The sequence below is a fragment of the Schistocerca piceifrons genome, chromosome 5 (genome assembly GCF_021461385.2).
Source record: "Schistocerca piceifrons isolate TAMUIC-IGC-003096 chromosome 5, iqSchPice1.1, whole genome shotgun sequence".
Taxonomy (NCBI): domain Eukaryota; kingdom Metazoa; phylum Arthropoda; class Insecta; order Orthoptera; family Acrididae; genus Schistocerca; species Schistocerca piceifrons.
Genome location: NC_060142.1, coordinates 350708634 through 350730207, shown reverse-complemented (window position 1 = coordinate 350730207; position 21574 = coordinate 350708634). Strand labels below are relative to the sequence as shown.

General features: G+C 39.6%; 1 protein-coding gene across 4 annotated transcripts in view; it reads right to left on the bottom strand.

Moving 5' to 3' along the window:
* LOC124798034 (villin-1) overlaps positions 1–21574 on the bottom strand; it is a 370930-nt gene that overhangs the window by 15534 nt on the left and 333822 nt on the right. For all 4 annotated transcript variants that reach the window (XM_047261251.1, XM_047261254.1, XM_047261253.1 and 1 more), the window contains 4 exons: positions 14491–14594; positions 14038–14203; positions 10616–10750; positions 3610–3765 (listed from right to left, as the gene is read on the bottom strand). In XM_047261251.1, coding sequence (XP_047117207.1) covers positions 3610–3765; positions 10616–10750; positions 14038–14203; positions 14491–14594 — 561 coding nt within the window. The remainder of the gene's footprint in view (positions 1–3609; positions 3766–10615; positions 10751–14037; positions 14204–14490; positions 14595–21574) is intronic.

The following is a 21574-nucleotide window of genomic DNA, read 5'->3' as shown; positions in this document are numbered from 1 at the left end:
GAATAAATACATATAATATCTTCCATTACATATCTGCATATTGACTACAGAAGTACACACATTTTCTTGCAGTTTCATGTCATACTGTATATTATAATCTACATTTTACATGTATTACCCCCAATCAAAAAGAAATGAGTTGGAGGTTGTAGAATGAAAGCAACTGATGTCATCATAATGTCATGACCTATGGAAGAAAGTGTGGTTCCTGTAACAGCATTGAGGCCCCAAATTCGCCACTAGAGGAACAATAGATACAAACCCATCTGATGACAGAGCATGCACCTGAATGCATCAACCATCAACTACATTGAGTAGTCCTGAAAACAGAGAAATGGAGGCTTCAAAAGGAGAGCAAAGGGATGTAATGCATTTCCTTACAGCAGAAGAGTGCATGGAATGGAAATTGATCAAAAAATGGCACTTGTGTACTGACAGCACTGAATGTCCATTTGTAATTCCTGTGTTCAGTTTGACCTCTGGGGCAATGGCTGCCACTGTAACTCACCCATCTGCAGTTATGAGGGTATCCACCTGCTGGACAACGATACTGGTAATGCTGTGCAGTGTTCCAGATCAAGCATCATTGGCCAACAACATTCATCCTTCCCTGAACTGCTTGTGCCACATCTTGACCTTGTAACAGACATGCTATGTGCTCTTCGTACACTTGAGCCATTATTTGATGAATTTCTATTCACTGCACTCCTTCTGCTGTACGGAAATGCACCACACCCCTATGCTCTTTTTCTGAAGCTTCTGTTTCTCTGTTTTCAGCACGACCAAGTGCAGCGGATGGTCGACACAAGCATGTACTCACTGTTGTGATGTGGATGTGTTCCTATGTCCCTCTAGCAAAAAGTTTGTGGTATCATTGCTCTTATAGGGACCATATCTCCTTGTGTTGGCAATAGCATTACAAGCCATTCAGTGGTTTTCATTTTACAGTCTACAGCTCATTTCTTTATGAATAATCATAACATGAAAAAGTATATTATGATTACACATGTGATTTCACAAAGTATGCTGCTCTGATTCTCTTATTTCCTAGTGGAAAAAAGATGACCGTATGGCACTGTTGTCTGGGAGGCCCCATTCAGGGGAGTTCGGCAGGTGTATTGCATGTCCTTTTTAGTTGACACCACTTCAGCGATTTGCGAGTCAATGATGATGAAAATGAGTAATTAGCATTTTTCTCTCATTATACATGTCCTTCAAGCTACTCTGAAGATATTATTTCACTGAGTAATATGTCTTTTTTTTAAACATATCTGTAACACTAACTGGAACTTACTTAGAGTGAGAACTTTAACTGATTGTGGCAATTTACTAAATATCTTCAGTCTTAGGTTTTTTGTAGCTATTACATATCACTGACACTCTAGCAAACAGTATTCTAGAATGCAGTTGTTTCTCGTATACAGCAAATGTACATTCATTCTTGGAGTAAATCTCTGTAAATTTTCTTTGACATAGTTTAAACAATTATACATATAGAGACTTGGATGTATCATTATTCTGGGTTGACTGAAACGTTTCTTACAGGGATTCTCTAGGCCTTAGTCCTTGAATGCATCAAATTGCTTTTTCTGCCATGTAAAAAATGCAGTTTATACCTAGTGAATACCCCCATAACAGTGCCCCCTACTGCAGCCATGACTGAAAGAAAACATAGCAACAAAGAACTTTTTATTGATAGAAATCTTAGATTATATAACATAAAAATTATACATGAAAATTTACTAGTCAGATACTTTGTATACTCATCCTATGGTTTGACACCTTGATTCTCTTCTTTTTATTCCTTTAGATTAAAATAAATTTTCTCTGTCTTTATTTTATTTACACATGACTGGTTAGCTTTACACTGCTGGCTACTTTTTTCAAATAGTTTACTATTTTTGTACATTAGTACCTGCATATTCTTACCTGACAAATTCATAGGCATTTCAGCACATAATACAGTTTTGCATGCCATATAGTTTCAGAAGCCACTGGCACAGACAATACAGAGGAATGGTCCAAAAATAGAGCCTTGTGGGATACTTCTCTTCATTTTTACTACTCTTGACCTCTTCTTATTGACATATCCTAATTGTTGCCTGTTTCCTGAGATTGAACAAAATGTAGTGGTTTATCTGGATCACCAAAATATTCAAGATTTTTTGCAATGATCTCATATGATGTAAAAGCTAAAGCTTTTCTTTGTCTGTAAGTGTAGCATAGGTGGTCAGTTTCCCTTCATAACTTCCACGAACTGCACTGAGTAGGTTTCAATAGCTTTTATGGTTGATAGGTATGGTCTAAATCCAAACTGGCTTCCAGTCAGAAACTTGTTATTATCAAAATAAATGTAAATCTGTACATGTATTTTGAGAATAACATATGGTTTTAGGCATTAGAGGGACAACTGATATTGGTATTTAGTTATTGGTGTGTCCCGTATCACCCCTTTTTATATTGGAAATGTAACTAATTTTAAAGCATTCAGGGAAAGTACCACCAACAAGAATTTTATTTACAGCATGGAGCTATTCTTCCAACTTGTATTATAGAGTTGTTCAACTTGTATACATAGTTAGTAATGTCTGTAACAGTAAGTCTTCTCTAAGTGAAGTTTTCATTTGTGTTACTCCAGGACTACAAAAGGAAAGCCTCAGTATCAGATGTGTCATAATTTTGTGATGGAAGGAACTTGCAGATTTAACAAAATATTTGTTAAGAGTATTACAGTTAACAGGGACAGTGATTTCTTCCTTTCCCATGTTTATTTCACTTTTAACTTTATTCCAGGCTGCTTTGCATTTATTTTCGCTATTTAAAATCTACTTTTCTTTTGCTCTGATAAGTTCACATAGTTGTTCTTGTTGTCACAAATATCAGCAATTCTGTCTTTCAGCATGAGCAAAAGTATTCTGATTTTATTGAACTGTGGCATGTCCCACTTTCTTGTATATGTGGTTTGTACCTATTGCTGATGTTGCTCCTTTTGGTAACAAGGGGGCAGTTCCTGTCTGGTGTAGGTTTTATGGTGAAAACGAATATGGAGAAGCACTCATTAGTATCTTTCTCTCTGGTTACTATATTGGACCACTGTATTAGTTTTGATTCATTTCTTATTCCTTCAGTCTTCTGTTCATTGAAAAATGATTCATTGTTCATGATTATTCTGCTTCCTTATCCTGGAGAAAGTCTTCATCTGTACTAAACTTCATGAGTATACTACATATTTGTAGAGGTACATGAACAAGCCTTTCACTCCTCTCTCTGTTTTCCACCTCCATATGTCACAGTACAAACTCACACACACACACACACACACACACACACACACACACACACACACACACACACAGAGAGAGAGAGAGACAGACAGACAGACAGACAGAGGGAGAGAGAGAGAGAGAGAGAGAGAGAGAGAGAGAGAGAGAGAGAGAGAGAGAGAGAGAGAGAGAGACGGAAATTTTGTTTGGTGAAATGATTGAATAATTTGACTAAAGTTGAACTGATCTATGATATGAGGAACAATTATGTCACTTCTTTAAATAATTCTTCAGTTTTTTAAGTCACATGTATTAGTGCAGCAGATTGGCAAGAATCAGAACATACCTGTGTTAATATATTCTGAAGCAGCTTCCACTGCCAGTTTACGTTCCTCTTCATTAGAATTTTTACCAATCCACAAGTACACTGCATCATATGTATCCAGCATCATGACATCGTCTTCTATTAAATCAATTTGAGTGAAGTTAATAATTTCTTCCGCTGAAAAATAATAGTGAACACTAATGTCAATGACGGCAAGAACATTGGCAGACAAGAAACAACTGTGATAACTCAACAGTTCACACTCTACTAGCACTCACCTTTATTGTACTTTTGTTTTGCAACCATAGCTACAGTCAATAAGGGACAGTTTGGTGAGTAATTCTCCACTACACAGAAATTCTAATGTGCACTGCTAGTACTTGTGAAATTGGAAGTAGTTCATTTAACTAATGGGAATGCAGCTGTTTAATGTCCTCAATAGCTGCTGCTATTTCAAGAGGTGAAGAGCAAGTCATGTTGAAAGTCCATATGCTACAGGAAATGCAGAGCAATCTCTTGTTGTGTTAGCACTTTAAAAATGACAATATTCATGTGCAAAAATATCAGCAGTTATTAAGTACATTACCGGACTGTACTCTGGTAAATTATTGAAACAGCTGGTACTTATTTAACCCCAAGAATGTCAGTATGATTTCAGAGGAATGGTGAAAGCCTATCTAAAAACTGCCAAATAGCACTTTATTTTGTTGTTTTTTTTAATCGGAAGTATCATTTGCACTTTTGAGAAAGAAAGGTATACACTAATTTAATTTGCAGACTTGCCTATCTTTCCATATAAAACTCATTTATTCTCAGTTACGCGAGAAAACAGTAGAGTAAGAGCAAACTCAGAAGGACAACATGTGTGTGGTCCAAAAGAGGTCTTTGAAAGTTTTCTGGTTACAATAACACACAAAAGACAATGAAAAAGCATGAAGTTGTAAAGGATAAAGCTTAAGATAAACAAGAAATTAAGAGATCCTACTAATTCAAAAGGAAATTGCAAACATGTCATTAGTTCCAAACTTAAAAGTAGAAAAACCAATTACTACCTCTTGAAACTTTTATGTTTCTTTCCCAGTGATGAAAGAGGGATTAGTAGGGAAAAGATGAAAAGTAGGGGCACGGTACTTAGGAAGTGGGTTCGAGATGTGGCAGTAATCTATCTCACTGACCACCCTCATTCGCCATGCATTAAGTTACGAAACAGTACATACACTCATGGAAATGGAAAAAAGAACACATTGACACCGGTGTGTCAGACCCACCATACTTGCTCCGGACACTGCGAGAGGGCTGTACAAGCAATGATCACACGCACGGCACAGCGGAAACACCAGGAACCGCGGTGTTGGCCGTCGAATGGCGCTAGCTGTGCAGCATTTGTGCACCGCCGCCGTCAGTGTCAGCCAGTTTGCCGTGGCATATGGAGCTCCATCGCAGTCTTTAACACTGGTAGCCTGCCGCGACAGTGTGGACGTGAACCGTATGTGCAGTTGACGGACTTTGAGCGAGGGCGTATAGTGGGCATGCGGGAGGCCGGGTGGACGTACCGCCGAATTGCTCAACACGTGGGGCGTGAGGTCTCCACAGTACATCGATGTTGTCGCCAGTGGTCGGCGGAAGGTGCACATGCCCGTCGACCTGGGACCGGACGGCAGCGACGCACGGATGCACACCAAGACCGTAGGATCCTACGCAGTGCCGTAGGGGACCGCACCGCCACTTCCCAGCAAATTAGGGACACTGTTGCTCCTGGGGTATCGGCGAGGACCATTCGCAACCGTCTCCATGAAGCTGGGCTACGGTCCCGCACACCGTTAGGCCGTCTTCCACTCACGCCCCAACATCGTGCAGCCCGCCTCCAGTGGTGTCGCGACAGGCGTGAATGGAGGGACGAATGGAGACGTGTCGTCTTCAGCGATGAGAGTCGCTTCTGCCTTGGTGCCAATGATGGTCGTATGCATGTTTGGCGCCGTGCAGGTGAGCGCCACAATCAGGACTGCATACGACCGAGGCACACAGGGCCAACACCCGGCATCACGGTGTGGGGAGCGATCTCCTACACTGGCCGTACACCACTGGTGATCGTCGAGGGGACACTGAATAGTGCACGGTACATCCAAACCGTCATCGAACCCATCATTCTACCATTCCTAGACCGGCAAGGGAACTTGCTGTTCCAACAGGACAATGCACATCCACATGTATCCCGTGCCACCCAACGTGCTCTAGAAGGTGTAAGTCAACTACCCTGGCCAGCAAGATCTCCGGATCTGTCCCCCATTGAGCATGTTTGGGACTGGATGAAGCGTCGTCTCACGCGGTTTGCACGTCCAGCACGAACGCTGGTCCAACTGAGGCGCCAGGTGGAAATGGCATGGCAAGCCGTTCCACAGGACTACATCCAGCATCTCTACGATCGTCTCCATGGGAGAATAGCAGCCTGCATTGCTGCGAAAGGTGGATATACACTGTACTAGTGCTGACATTGTGCATGCTCTGTTGCCTGTGTCTATGTGCCTGTGGTTCTGTCAGTGTGATCATGTGATGTATCTGACCCCAGGAATGTGTCAATAAAGTTTCTCCTTCCTGGGACAATGAATTCACGGTGTTCTTATTTCAATTTCCAGGAGTGTATGATAAGAAAGAATGGGGGGATCCTAATATATATGCATGCTTTGATTTATGTAACTGACTGATGCAAACTGCATTATAATCCAACTTGTGGACCAGGAGATATTAAATTTTAATTGAGTACCAGCATCAGAATTAAATGGGTTGTGGGATGACTGAATGTGACCATTCTTGTGCAGGGGCAGCTGAAGGCTGAGAAATTTAGAAGTCATCCAGATGGGGGCTCGAAGTGAGGTATTAGGAACTTTCTGAGAGCTTGGCAGAAGGATGTAACAGGGGGAAAATTAAGTTTAGACACAATTCGAGAGAGCAGCCACCACATAACAACAAGCCATGAAACCAGGGAGAGGAAAAGTATTCTGTCCAGAAAAATATGCTTTTAAGTAATTAGTAGTTATTTTAAAATTGTTTTGGGCAGAGGTACAAAAGAGATGACACTGAAAAAATCAGTGTAGGACAAGACATTATCAAAAGTGTAAATATTATAAAGCTGACTTATCTGGCATCACAGTCCACAGAATGCATTGGATGTTAGCCTAGGCAGGACCTGTGTCTGATAACAGCTGTATATCAGTGGCAAAACAATCTTCATAACTGTTTGTTTTATCTCATCTCATAGAATTAGGTGTACTGCTTGTGGTCTGCATCTTCTTAATACGATATTTCAGTGTTTCAACTCAATGTCTTCATTAGGTGTTTCACGAGTATCAGCAAACAGCTGATGTTTCTGGCAGTGATATTCCTGCCATGCAGAACTGCTATTGCTGTGATTATGATAAAAGAGCTTTATCAGCTGTGCACAGTATTTATTCTCAATAGCCATTGCATTCCATCTAGAAAACTTCAACCTTCTTAACCCTTTACACCAATAGTCACTTCACAAAAGGAATCAACGTGCATTGCCAAGCAACAAACAGCATACTGATGCCAAAACAGGAAATGTTTCACATTGTGGTTGCTTGCAGCACCATATTTTCAGCACCATATTTTCATCTGGTGGCACAAAATGGGAACTTATTTTTTTAGTGTATTCTGCAAGAGCTCCAAATAATGAAGATACCTATGATGTTTCAGTGTCTTGTGATGTATACATCCTTCACTGCAGCACTCTGAACACAGTCAGACTAATTTATCATGTTCACAATGATATATCATTTGTCACTTCAGTAAAGAGAGAAGAAAGATATGGTGTACATGCAGACATATAAATATATACAAATGTGTATGACAAGGATAAGATAGTTGGTTGTCCTTGGCCTTATTGAATGAATTATCTCAGTGTTTACCTGAAATGATTTAGGAAAACCCAAATAAGAAAAAAAAATTCTCAGTGAGGATAAACGTGCAATTTGAAACAGATACCAACACAAGAATCGCCTACAATATTGTCTTTAGGGCTGAAAATGTAGACCAATTTGGAGGAGATGTTAAACAGAATGGACAAAAAATTACTTACAGAATCATAATTTACTACAAACAATATGGATTTAAAAGTAGTAGACAATAGCAGTAAGGAGAGGGACTTACTAACAATAAGATCTGGGAATTGCAAAGTGGAAACACAAGTTCCCAAAAATTTAAAAGAGCAAGAAACGGTTTAGGAGGAAATCAGTGCGTATTGGGAGTAAAAAATTGTACAAAATTGACCATAAAGTGATAAACGAGTTTCTGCAATTGGACACTGTGAGCACTATACTGTACAAAGTGAAACAGTGCAGTAACACTTACGCCTGGACTGGAGGCAATGAGAGGTTTGCAAAGATTTGACAAAAGTGAAAAGCCTGGCAGGATAAACAGAAATTGAAACTCAAGCCATGGCTAGTATAAAACCTAGGACACATCATTCATTTCTTTTGCCTCCAGTAAGCAAAGTGCATACTGCAGCACTCTGAACACTGTCAGACTAATTTATCAGGTACACAATGATATATCATTTGTCACTTCAGTAAAGAGAGAAGAAAGATATGGTGTACATGCAGACATATAAATACACTCCTGGAAATTGAAATAAGAACACCGTGAATTCATTGTCCCAGGAAGGGGAAACTTTATTGACACATTCCTGGGGTCAGATACATCACATGATCACACTGACAGAACCACAGGCACATAGACACAGGCAACAGAGCATGCACAATGTCGGCACTAGTACAGTCTATATCCACCTTTCGCAGCAATGCAGGCTGCTATTCTCCCATGGAGACGATCGTAGAGATGCTGGATGTAGTCCTGTGGAACGGCTTGCCATGCCATTTCCACCTGGCGCCTCAGTTGGACCAGCGTTCGTGCTGGACGTGCAGACCGCGTGAGACGACGCTTCATCCAGTCCCAAACATGCTCAATGGGGGACAGATCCGGAGATCTTGCTGGCCAGGGTAGTTGACTTACATCTTCTGGAGCACGTTGGGTGGCACGGGATACATGCGGACGTGCATTGTCCTGTTGGAACAGCAAGTTCCCTTGCCGGTCTAGGAATGGTAGAACGATGGGTTCGATGACGGTTTGGATGTACTGTGCACTATTCAGTGTCCCCTCGACGATCACCAGTGGTGTACGGCCAGTGTAGGAGATCGCTCCCCACACCGTGATGCCGGGTGTTGGCCCTGTGTGCCTCGGTCCTATGCAGTCCTGATTGTGGCGCTCACCTGCACGGCGCCAAACACGCATACGACCATCATTGGCACCAAGGCAGAAGCGACTCTCATCGCTGAAGACGACACGTCTCCATTCGTCCCTCCATTCACGCCTGTCGCGACACCACTGGAGGCGGGCTGCACGATGTTGGGGCGTGAGCGGAAGACAGCCTAACGGTGTGCGGGACCGTAGCCCAGCTTCATGGAGACGGTTACGAATGGTCCTCGCCGATACCCCAGGAGCAACAGTGTCCCTAATTTGCTGGGAAGTGGCGGTGCGGTCCCCTACAGCACTGCGTAGGATCCTACGGTCTTGGCGTGCATCCGTGCGTCGCTGCGGTCCGGTCCCAGGTCGACGGGCACGTGTACCTTCCGCCGACCACTGGCGACAACATCGATGTACTGTGGAGACCTCACGCCCCACGTGTTGAGCAATTCGGTGGTACGTCCACCCGGCCTCCCGCATGCCCACTATACGCCCTCGCTCAAAGTCCGTCAACTGCACATACGGTTCACGTCCACGCTGTCGCGGCATGCTACCAGTGTTAAAGACTGCGATGGAGCTCCGTATGCCACGACAAACTGGCTGACACTGACGGCGGCGGTGCACAAATGCTGCGCAGCTAGCGCCATTCGACGGCCAACACCGCGGTTCCTGGTGTTTCCGCTGTGCCGTGCGTGTGATCATTGCTTGTACAGCCCTCTCGCAGTGTCCGGAGCAAGTAAGGTGGGTCTGACACAATGGTGTCAATGTGTTCTTTTTTCCATTTCCAGGAGTGTATATACAAATGTGTATGACAAGGATAAGATAGTTGGTTGACCTTGGCCTTATTGAATGAATTATCTCAGTGTTTACCTGAAATGATTTAGGAAAACCCAAATAAGAAAAAAAAATTCTCAGTGAGGATAAACGTGCAATTTGAAACAGATACCAACACAAGAATCACCTACAATATTGTCTTTAGGGCTGAAAATGTAGACCAATTTGGAGGAGATGTTAAACAGAATGGACAAAAAATTACTTACAGAATCATAATTTACTACAAACAATATGGTTTTAAAAGTAGTAGACAATAGCAGTAAGGGGAGGGACTTACTAACAATAAGATCTGGGAATTACAAAGTGGTAACACAAGTTCCCAAAAATCTGAAAGAGCAAGAAACAGTTTAGGAGAAAATCAGTGCATATTGGAAGTAAAAAATTGTACAAAATTGACCATAAAGTGATAAACGAGTTTCTGCAATTGGACACTGTGAGCACTATACTGTACAAAGTGAAACAGTGCAGTAACACTTACGCCTGGACTGGAGGCAATGAGAGGTTTGCAAAGATTTGACAAAAGTGAAAAGCCTGGCAGGATAAACAGAAATTGAAACTCAAGCCATGGCTAGTATAAAACCTAGGACACATCATTCGTTTATTTTGCCTCCAGTAAGCAAATAAGGAATATGAAACAAAACATAATTGAACTTTTAGGCATTTGGAAACTGGAAGTGTTTGCAAAAATCATAAAATGATACATGAAAGTACCAGTTACTGTAAGTGCATACTGTTGAAACTTACTTTAGTGTTGTGTTGGGTTGAAATAATGTACTGTCTATATCTTTAACTTCTGTTTCAGGTTAGTAGTGTTATCTTGGTCTCTGTGAGTAACTTTCAAATCAGTTAGTACATAGAACCAAGATAAAACCTTTTTAAAAATATTTGCTAAGATAATTCAGTATCATCATTATACACTAGAAAATTTTTTAAGTACCTGTAAATTTTCCAGAAGCATTGGAGAGCTGAAACAACCTTGCTGGAAATGTTTCATTTGGTTCAGTAAGCCTCTTGTCATTGGCATATTCTTCTTTACCTCCAATAGCTTCCCAAAAGTCAGGTTTTTCTTGTCCTTCAGGAAATAACACACAATGTTAAAGGGTATGTAATAAATGTAATAAAATGGCACAAGAAGCAGTCATTTCACTACTAAACTACAAATAAATAAATAAATCAGTTGGAACAGAACAATTATATTCTCATCTTGATAATATAAGAGAAATATTTTTAGTCTTAATATCAAACCAGACAAACTTGGCATTTGCATTTTTATTCCAGCCCACCCCACTTGCAGTTGCAGAACTTGAATAATTAGTACATTTTTTTATGATTGCATCCCTGTACTTGAAGGCATTTCTTAGAACATTAAGAGTAATCTTTCCTGTGACACAAAATACCTTTCCTTCAGTGTTTTCCACTGGCATTTATTGAGCATCTTTATTGTACACTCACTATGCTGCCAACTGAAGTTGTTCTCTATAATATTCCTTGAACATTTGACTGCTATAAATAACCATAATAAGCTACTGAAGGCAGTGCAGACCATTTTTGTTGACTTTACAAAGATCACATATATGTATCTTTGTGTCCCATGCAACTGCGTGTGTTGAGAGTCTTAAAAAACTCGATGAACCCATATTTCAAACAGTCAACAAATGTTTTACATCTCCAACAAGTTTTCTGTGCAATGATAGTAAAAAGAGAGAAGTCTGTGCTACCAGAGATGGTTATTGAGGATCTTTCTTTTCATGTACTACCCATGAATGGAATAGAAAGAGAAGAACATAAGTCTGAGATAATATGTAATCTCTCTCACACACCATGTCTGCTTATAGAGCACAAATGTGGAGGCAGTCTCCCTGAAAACACTTATGAATTACTCCATGAAAAGATTTAAGTGATCAGGGGCAAAGGCTGCTGCAGCTCTCTTTCACAAAACTAATGGACTTGTGGGAAATAGTGGTGAATTAAAAGACAAAAGATGGAAATGAGGTAAGACACTCAAAAGGAAGATGAGAGGGTGAGGAAGATAAACAAGTAAGATAATAAATGCAGGAAAAGTTGACATTCATGAGCAATAGTCAGACCTTGACATTCTAAGATCCACAAACCATGTGAGTGTTGTGGATAAGCATCTGCCTATACCTAGATGCTTTTACAATTGGTCTGTGAAGAATGTAGACTACGATGAGCAAGCAGCCTTTTGGTGTTGACACTCTTTAGTTAGGCAAAATTTGAATTAGAATTTATAATTTTAGACTCTTTTTATATGTCATGATGATGTGTATCAGTTGCTGTTGGAACTTAACTTTAGGAATTGATGGGATCTTTCATTGTTCATGAGAAAGATATTTTAAAGTAACTGTTTATGTTACAGAAATGTAGCTTATCTCATATTTAATTCTAGTGATGAGTTGTAGTAAGCCTGTACAGTCATATGTATTGATGGAACTACAACAGTTTCGCATTACATGTGTTACAACATTCCAAAAGCAGCTATGCGTGAAAATATATTGCCGTTCATCCGGACTTCCAAAAATAATATTCATTGGTATGCAGGGTGTTTCAGGAGGTGGCAGTACAGATTAATATGAATAAAACATAACGTAGAACATGTGTCCAATATGTATTGGTTACTGAGATATCGCTGGTCTTTAAGATAAGTTTTTAATTTGTGTGTTGATACTCTTGGTGCAATGGGTTTCTGTATCGATTGTCATTTTTGTTTTGAAATTCAAGTTGTGTACCTGTGCTTGAGTTTAAATGATTGACTATTCCAACAGTGATTATTGTTTATTGGTCAATTCTACTGTATCATTTAAGTATGCTCCACATTTTTACAAGTGCTGAATATGTCAATATGGTATATGATTTCCTAATGGCAGAGTACCAAATTCAAGAATGTTTATTCATGTTTTCATTAAAATACATGAGACTACATCATTGCTCAGCTGTCATATTTCATCTGAACCTGCAAATGAACAGTGAGGGGATGAAGAAGGAGAACTTATTTAGGCAGTAGGGCATAGCTCCCCTTTAGACAAGCACATGCATTCAAAAATATGGTGGACATTTTGAATGCAAGCGTTTTTCTCCAGGCACCATCAAGATTGAAACTTACATGTCTGTGGTTGACTGACTGCCACGTCATGCTCAGCCATTCAACATCAGATGCAATATGGAGAGGTGTAGGGGTAAGTACATCCCACTCCTGGTTGTTGTCAACATCTCAACATTGTGCACATGAAAATTTCTCCTGTTTCTTTTATTACACAGTCTCAGCAACTTTTCAAAGTTTATCTTATGGCCTTGTGTATGGCTATGGTTTGCTATTGCCCATTTTTCAAGATTTCTACACTTAATGTGCCACCTACGTTAATTTCAGTGCTTAGCTGTGGTGCAGGTTGTCTGCCCTATGCAATTACAATCTCTGTCATGCCTGGAGATGAGCACTTGAGACAGAACATCTTCAAATCAATAAAATAAAAAAAAAACATAATTCTTAAGGGGATAGCTGATGTTGGGGGGTCATCTCCATTCCCCTCCTGCCCCTCAATTGTGGCCTCCCTCTCTGATGGGAGTGGAAGAGCGGGGTGCTTACCATCTCACTGGTGATTTCCTGCATTTGTACATGCAAATCCTGCCCTTCAGGTGACATCAATGCCAACAGAAGTTACAATGCAAAAGCTTGAATGGCACTACAAAGGAGGCAGACTTCACTCCTGGTAGTCATCTCCCACCTAAGATGATGATGGTTATCTTCAAAAACTTGATTTTTATCTACAATTTGACATGATCTGTACACCAAGAAGATATTATACAAGGATGCTGATGTGGAAAACTTCTTTGTCATATCTTCTTTGTGACTGTATGGATATGACAACTGCTACCCAGCAATATGCCAGCCTAAGTAACCACAAGGCAAGTAAACAAGTTTGAACACCTCATCCAAGGAGAGCAAGCATCACCAAAAGCACAAGCTCCAGGAACTGTTATCAACCTCTCCAACCAAGTTTGGGAGGTAGAGACCATTTCAGATCTGAGTAAAGCTATAGACTTTTTACCAGTGCCACAGCAACTACTGGTGGGGGGGGAGGGGGGGCAGGGGGGGGGGGGGGGATTTATCAGCAGAATGCAACAACCTGCCAGGTCCATTTCTTAAGATGCTGCAGATGAGGTAAGACAAGCAACAACCCATAATGTGACAATGGCTAAGCCCTTCACATTTGATATCAACTTTCATTCTTAAATGAAAGCGTGTACTTAATAGTAAGCATGTATCTCAGCTAATTTTTCCTGTGGTCAGTTAAGTCATGTTAGTAACATTGTTACAGTGATTTAAAGGGCAGAACAGCTTACCTTCATACACAAGAGTGTAGTCTCCTTTCGATACAAAATCTGCAATTTTCTTTGCCATTTCTCTCTCATCACCAGTTGCTCCTTTTCCACACCACACAAATGTATCAGCATGATTTTTTAGAACAAATACATCATTTGAATTTAGCGAAGCTGCTCTTAAATCAACCTAAAAAAGAATTTTTCATAGAAGTAATCTCTTTTAAAAACCAGAATGCCATTTATATTTACATTACTTTTTATTTGTATCTAACTGCATTGTTCAACTTTAATTTTGTCAGAGATACACATTTATACAGAAGTGAATGAAAATCATCCACTAATAAACTGATAATATTATATGGATATCAGTAAGTATAATTTTTGTTGCAGTGCAGATTTAACATTCACATCCAATTACACATTATGTATGCATTTGTAAATTGCCAGACATTTTATTCTGTAACATTTTCTTACCTCAATGGCCTTTGTGTTGGTATCACCATTCCCTCTGACATGTAGCAGGAACTGTTCTGGAATTTTCTTTATTTCTTTTTTCTCTTCCACAGAATTTTCATCACCTGCATAACAGCAACATTTCCTATGAAATACTAATTTATATTTCTGGTAAATCAAGAAGAAATTTGTTTTAAAAATTAAACTCATATCTCAGAGAGAATGAAACAACATAGATACCCACTTAAGATAGCACACATCAGTATAGCACACATCAGTACTTCCTTCTACACAGGATGCACTTACGCCTTTAACACTGAAGTTATTTGCTTTAACAGTGAAGACTTGTTTTTCCTACTAAAGGCTGAACAAAATTTCATGGGCTGTGGTTGACTAATGCTAATTAGGTCATCAGTGTACCAATACTCAGCCATGACTAAAATATCAGGTTTATCTAGACATGTAATAATATCCAGATCATTGTGCTTATTTTTAAGACTACCAAAATTCTGGTGTAGGGCATTAAGTCTGCGTTTCTCTTGCTGGACTATACAGGATGATTTATGGCTACCAAACTGTCCAGCAGGCTTTACAAGTCTCCCAGGCTTGGATCTAGTGGCTGTTTGTGTGGCAGATTCTCATTTGGTGGGTTGTGCCATTCCATGACAATGAACTTCTTTACACCTCTTTGTGGAGAATTTTGTCTAATTTCCTCAACAATTAATTTGCAAACAGTCTTTTTTCCTCTTTTATTCATGTGCATACCATGAGTTGTGTGCAGGTATCTTTCTAGATTGCTGACATTTACCAGGGACATGTCGTGAAATTTATTACCTATTGTTTTAAGCATATAATTTGTCTTGTGCACTTCCAAGTTCACTATAGATTGTTCCTTTAGATCATGTCTCTGTGGAAAATGATGGTTTTACCACCATGTGTCAAATATTTGGTGTTCTTGCCACAGTTAAAGGATTTGTAGGGTCCACTGGAAGAAATGTAAACCTCTTCAGGGCTACAAGCATGTCTTCATCACTTTGTCTAATTTCAGTCCGTGAATCTCCTAGAGTGAGTAAACATCATCGATTGGCCACTTTGCTTGTACCTCTGTAACACTAATATCTGCTTGTCATTGACTGTGTGTGTGACTGTTCAAAGTAGCCTCTGGTCCTGTTTCCTCATTTACAACTGATTCACTTCAGCTAATTATAGACATGTCAGTGATATTTGGATTTGTTGCAATTTATCTAAAAACTGATTCATGAAACTTTATATGTAGTCTTCCACAGGGTAGTTTAAGCATCATTCAGTTCAATTTTTTCAGCATCTTCATGATGCTCACAAATGGGTCAAACAAACCTGTGACCATTCATGTTGCCCTGCTGTTTCCCACACACTCGACCAATATTTTAGGATGGATCACATAAGCATTTTATAAGCACTTTCATTTGTCAACACACAGGTATTTATATGAGTTGAGCAATTCCAATAGTGTGTATTGATGTTTTAACCTCAGGACACTTTTTTAAGTACACAATTTTGCATTTCACAAAATTTAATGAAGTTGCCAATATTTGCACATTTTGGAATATTATCAAAATCTAACTGAATATTTGTGAAGTTTCTTACTACATCATCTGCATATGGTCTAAGGTTGCTATTAATATGGTTTGCCAAGTCATTAACATACAACATGACCCGTAAGGATCCCTATACATTTTTATGGGGCACACCTGAAGTTATGTCTACATCTGTTGACAACTCTCCATCCAAGATAACAGGCTACATATTCCCTAGAATATATCCTAAATCCAGTCACAAATTTTGCTTGATTCTCTACACGATTGTAGTTTCAATAATAATCATAAGTGTTATACTGAATGTATTTACACCAAAGACTGTGCAAGAGAATTTTCACAATTGTAGAATGTGTTATATGAAGGCAATTACTACTTAAAAATCTCTGCAAACCTTTTTTTTATACACAATACCCCCCAAATGGGAAACAGAGTAACATCTACATCTACATGGATACTTTTCAAATTGCATTTAAGTGCCTGGCAGAGGGTTCATCAAACCACCTTCACAATTCTCTATTATTCCAATCTCATATAGCATGCAGAAAGAACGAACTATTTCCCTTATCTTATCAGGGTAACCATTTCTCCCTATTTAGGTTGGTGTCAACAAAATATTTTCACATTCAAAGGAGAAAGTTGGTGATTGGAATTTCGTGAAAAGATAACGTTGCAATGAAAAAAGACTTTATTTTAATTATGTCCAGCCCAAATCCCATATCATTTCAGTGACACTCTCTCGTCTATTTTGCGATAATACAAAACGTGCTGCCCTTCTTTGAACTTTTTCAATGTACTCTGTTAATCCTCTCTGGTAAGGCTCTCACACTGCACAGCAGTATTCTACAAGAACATGGACAAGCGTAGTATAGACATTCTCCTTAGTAGATCTGTTACATTTTCTAAGTGTCCTGCCAATAAAACTCACTCTTTGGTTAGCATTCCCTACAACATTTTCTCTGTGTTCCTTTCAGTTTAAGTTGTTCGTAACTGTAGTTCCTAGGTATTTAGTTGAATTTACAGCCTTTAGATTTAAGTGATTTATTGTGTAACTGAAATTTAACGGATTGCTTGTAGCACTCATGTGGATGACCTCACACTTTTTCTTATTTAGGGTCAACTGCCAATTTTTTCATCATTCAGATATCTTTTCTAAATCATTTTGTAAGTTGTTTTGATCTTCAGATGACTTCATGAGTTCATAAATGAGAGTTTCATCTGCAAGCAACCTAAGACGGCTGCTCAGATTGTCTCTAAAATCATTTATATAGATAAGGAACAGTAAAGGGCGTATAACACTACCTTGGGGAATGCCAGATATCACTTTTGTTTTACTCAATGACTTTCCATCAGTTACTATGAACTGTGACCTATCTGACAGCAAATCACAAATCCAGTCACATAACTGAGAAGATTTTCCATAAGCAATACAATTTCACTACAAACCACTTGTGTGGTATAGTGTCAAAAGCCTTCTGGAAATCCAGAAATATGGAATCAATCCTGAATCCCTTGTCAATAGCACTCAACACTTCATGCGATAGAGCTAGTTGTGTTTCACAAGAACAATGTTTTCTAAATCCACACAAGACTGTGCGTCAATATGTTCCAAAATCCTGCTGCATATCAACATTAATTATATGGGCCTGTAATTTAGTGGATTACTCCTACTACCTTTTTTGAATATTGGTGTGACCTGCACAACTTTCCAGTCTTTGGGTATGGATCTTTCGCTGAGCGAACAGTTGTATATGATTGTTAAGTATGGAGCTAATGCATCAGCATACCCTAAAAGGTACCTAATTGGTGTACAGTCTGGACCAGAAGACTTGTTTTGTTGAGGGATTTAAGTTGCTTCACCACTCTGAGGATATTTACTTCGATGTACTCATGTTGGCAGCTGTTCTTGATTCGAATTCTGGAATATTTACTTTGTCTTCTTTCGTGAAGGCATTTCGGAAGGCTGTGTTTGGTAACTCTGCTTGGATTTGCTGCCAGGTTTTGAGAGAAAGTTTCATTATGGAAACTATTATAAGCATCTCGCATTGATGTCTGCGTTAAATTTCAAGCTTTTGTAAAAGATCGCCAGTCTTAGGGATTTTGCATCTTTCTAAATTTGGCATTTTTTTTTTTTCCAACAGTGTTCTGACCTGTTTTGTGTACCAAGGAGGAGTTTTGTGTGCCAAAGAGGATCAACTCCATTGTTTGTTAATTTATTTGGTACGAATCTCTCAATTGCTGCCTATACTATTTCTTTGAATTAAAGCCCATCTGGTCTGTACTTATATTATTAATCTGGAAGGAGTGGAGGTTGTCTCTCAGGAAGGCATCAAGCGAATTTTTATCTGCTTTTTTGAATGGGTATATGTTTTGTTTCTTTTTGTAGGATTTGGGGGTTACAATATTCACTCTTGATATGACAACCCTGTATTCACTAATCCCTGTATTCATTTTGATGTTCATTATTAACTTAGGATTATTTGTTGCTAGAGGTCAATTGTGTTTTCACAACCATTTACTATTCACATGGGCTCATAAACTAACTGATTAAAATAATTTTCAGGGAATGCATTTGGTACAATATCAGATGATGTTTTATGTGTACCTCCAGAATTAAACATGTATTTTTGCCAACATATCAAGGATACATTAAAGTCACCACCAACTATAATCGTATGAGTCAGGTCCATGTTTGAAATCAAACTCAAGGTTTCTTTGAAACTTTCAGCAACTGTATCATCTGAATTGGGAGATTGCTAAAAGGATCCAGTTATTATTTTATTCCAATTGCCAACAGTGACTTCTGCCCATACTAACTCACAGGAACTATCTACTTAAATTTCACGACAAGATAAACTACTTCTAACAGCAACAAACATGCCACCATTAACCATGTTTAGCCTACCCTTTTCGAACACCGTTAGGTTCTTCACAAAAATTTCAGCTGAGCTTATCTCTGGTTTTAGCCAGCTTTTAGTGCCTATAATGATTTGAGCATCAGTGCTTTGTATTAGCGCTTGGAGCTCTGATACTTTCCCAATACAGCTACAACAAGTTACAACTGTTATACCAATGGTTCCTGTATCTATGTTCTTCCTGTGTTTGGCCTGCACCATTTGTGACTGAAGCCTTTCTTGTATTTTCCAAAGATCCTCTAACTTAAAAAAAAACTGCCCAGTCCATGCCACATAGCCCCTGCTACCTGTGTAGCCACCTCCTGTGTATAGTGGACACCTGATCTATTCAGCAGATCCCGAAACCCAACCACCCTTTGGTGCAAGTGAAGGAACCTGTAGCCTATTTGGTCACAGAACCATCTGAACCTCTGATTCAGATCATCCACTCAGGTTTGTACCAGAGGTCCACAATCAGCCCTGTTGACTATGCTGCAAATGGTCAGCTCTGCTTTCATCTTGGAAGTATGACTGGCAGCCTTTACCACTTCTGTTAGCTACTTGAAACCAGAATCTCTTCTGATCCAAAGTGACACACATCATTGGTACCAACGTGAGCCACCACCTGCAGTTGGCTGCACTCTGTGCTCTTCATGGCATCCTTGAGGACCCGTTCCACATCTGGAATGACTCCACCCAGTATGCACACTGAGTGCACATCGGTTTTCTTTCTCTTCTTGGCAGCCATGTCCCTAAGGGGCCCCATAACGCTCCTAACATTGGAGTCCCAACTATCAATAATCCCACTCTCTGTGACTGTCTGAATCTTGCAGGCTGAGAGGTTTCCTGTGAAAGAGAACAGGCAATGGCATCTATCTCAGTGACAGTGTCAGCCACAGACAGCACCTGGAACCTGTTTGTCAGACAAACAAGGGAGGCCTTATGTGAGACCACCTGGGAAATCTTTCGCCACCAGCTATGCCCCGGGGCCATCTCCCACTCGACCACAGGTGAGGGGTCGACCTCAGTGCTAGCAGTAACTGGGCTGGCCACCAGTCAGGACTGATAGGAGGACTTGGACGTGCTGGATGTCCATTGGATCCCCATGGACAGCCCACAACAGTGGTGCCCATCCACTGCAGCCTCAAGCTGTGTAACTAAAGCCATCATAGCCTGGAGGTGAGAGCAAAGTGTCACCAACTCGGCTTGCATCTGCACACAACAATCGCAGTCCCTGTCCATACTAAACACTGTGGAAAACTAAACTATGCCAATAAATGGACTATCAGCACGTGCTGCGGAACTCTACTGTAGACACTAATGAAAACACAGGAGCTGTGTATAATAAATTAGATTAATACACAGAGATTCAAAAACCTAACTACTGAAGCACTCAGGAAAAACTAAATAATTTGCCCCTGATTAGGAACTTGTAATGTGTCACAAAATTGGTTTACTTTCCAATGCAAACAAAAACGTGAGAACTGTGGCTGTTAGATATTAAATTAACACATAGAAACTCAAGAAACTAAACTATTAAAGCACACAGATGTTATTATAAAAGTCGCTCCTGGTTAGGAACTCGTAAAAGTCACAAAATCAGTTTTTTCCTCTGCTGCTACGTGAGCCTTGGCTGGCCGCTGCTGCCTGGGTAAAAAGGTGTTTCATTTAGATTTTACAATATTTCATCAAGAACCCATAACTGACTCAATTAAAGTGGGAATGCAAGTTTTAGGGTGCATAGCAACTGTGTCTCAAGAGCAACAATGAACTCTCTAAAAACAAAACTCATTTTTTTTCATATTTCCATTGTCCCTTACTGTGCATACCTTCTCAACAATCTATTCCCCTACTTCACAATTGTTCTCCTCATCCTCCTGCAGATGATCAGCTCCTTAACAGCTCCAATAATGACATCCAGTTTGGCAATTTGTTAGCGGAAGTTTGTCATAAATTGAAATAACTATGATTACGATTATTGTTATTTGTGAAAAAAAAGTCACTAGTCTGACATTAAGTGCACTTAAGATTCACACAAAATTATTGAGCTTCTTTCTTTGAGCCAAAAGTAACATTACATAACTGTGTTCGGGGTGTTGAATATATAACCTTATGACAGAATTCCATAATTTGCAGTCACTCTGTATTTCTTTGAAATATACAAAATGGTGAAACATTCACTTTGATATTTCGCAGATATGAAACTTTAATTTACAGAATGAAAGCTATAAATTTGTAATATGTATATAAACTATGCTTCTAATTTCTGCAACCAATGAATTGCATAAAAGTTTTTTGTATAAAAAAAAGTAAGTGATGCTTGTCTGAAATATTATTGCAAATACTGCCTCTTACTTCAAGAAGAGTTAAAAGCTGAGGAGACTGGGAATCTGAAACCTTCTTGCGATTGATATGCACATTGAGTATTTGAGTAGTGCAATTTTTTCGTGTACGAGGTTTGTTCAAAAAATTGTGAAGCTTGTTCCACAAAGTTTTTCTACAGCTACCTTTTACTTATCATGCATGGTCTCCTTTAAAATACTCTCCTCCACAATTGACATACCACTCCCAATGCCATTTCCTCTTCTGGGGGCAGTCTTGATACACCTCTCGCTAGATCATGTGAAGTCTCATTTA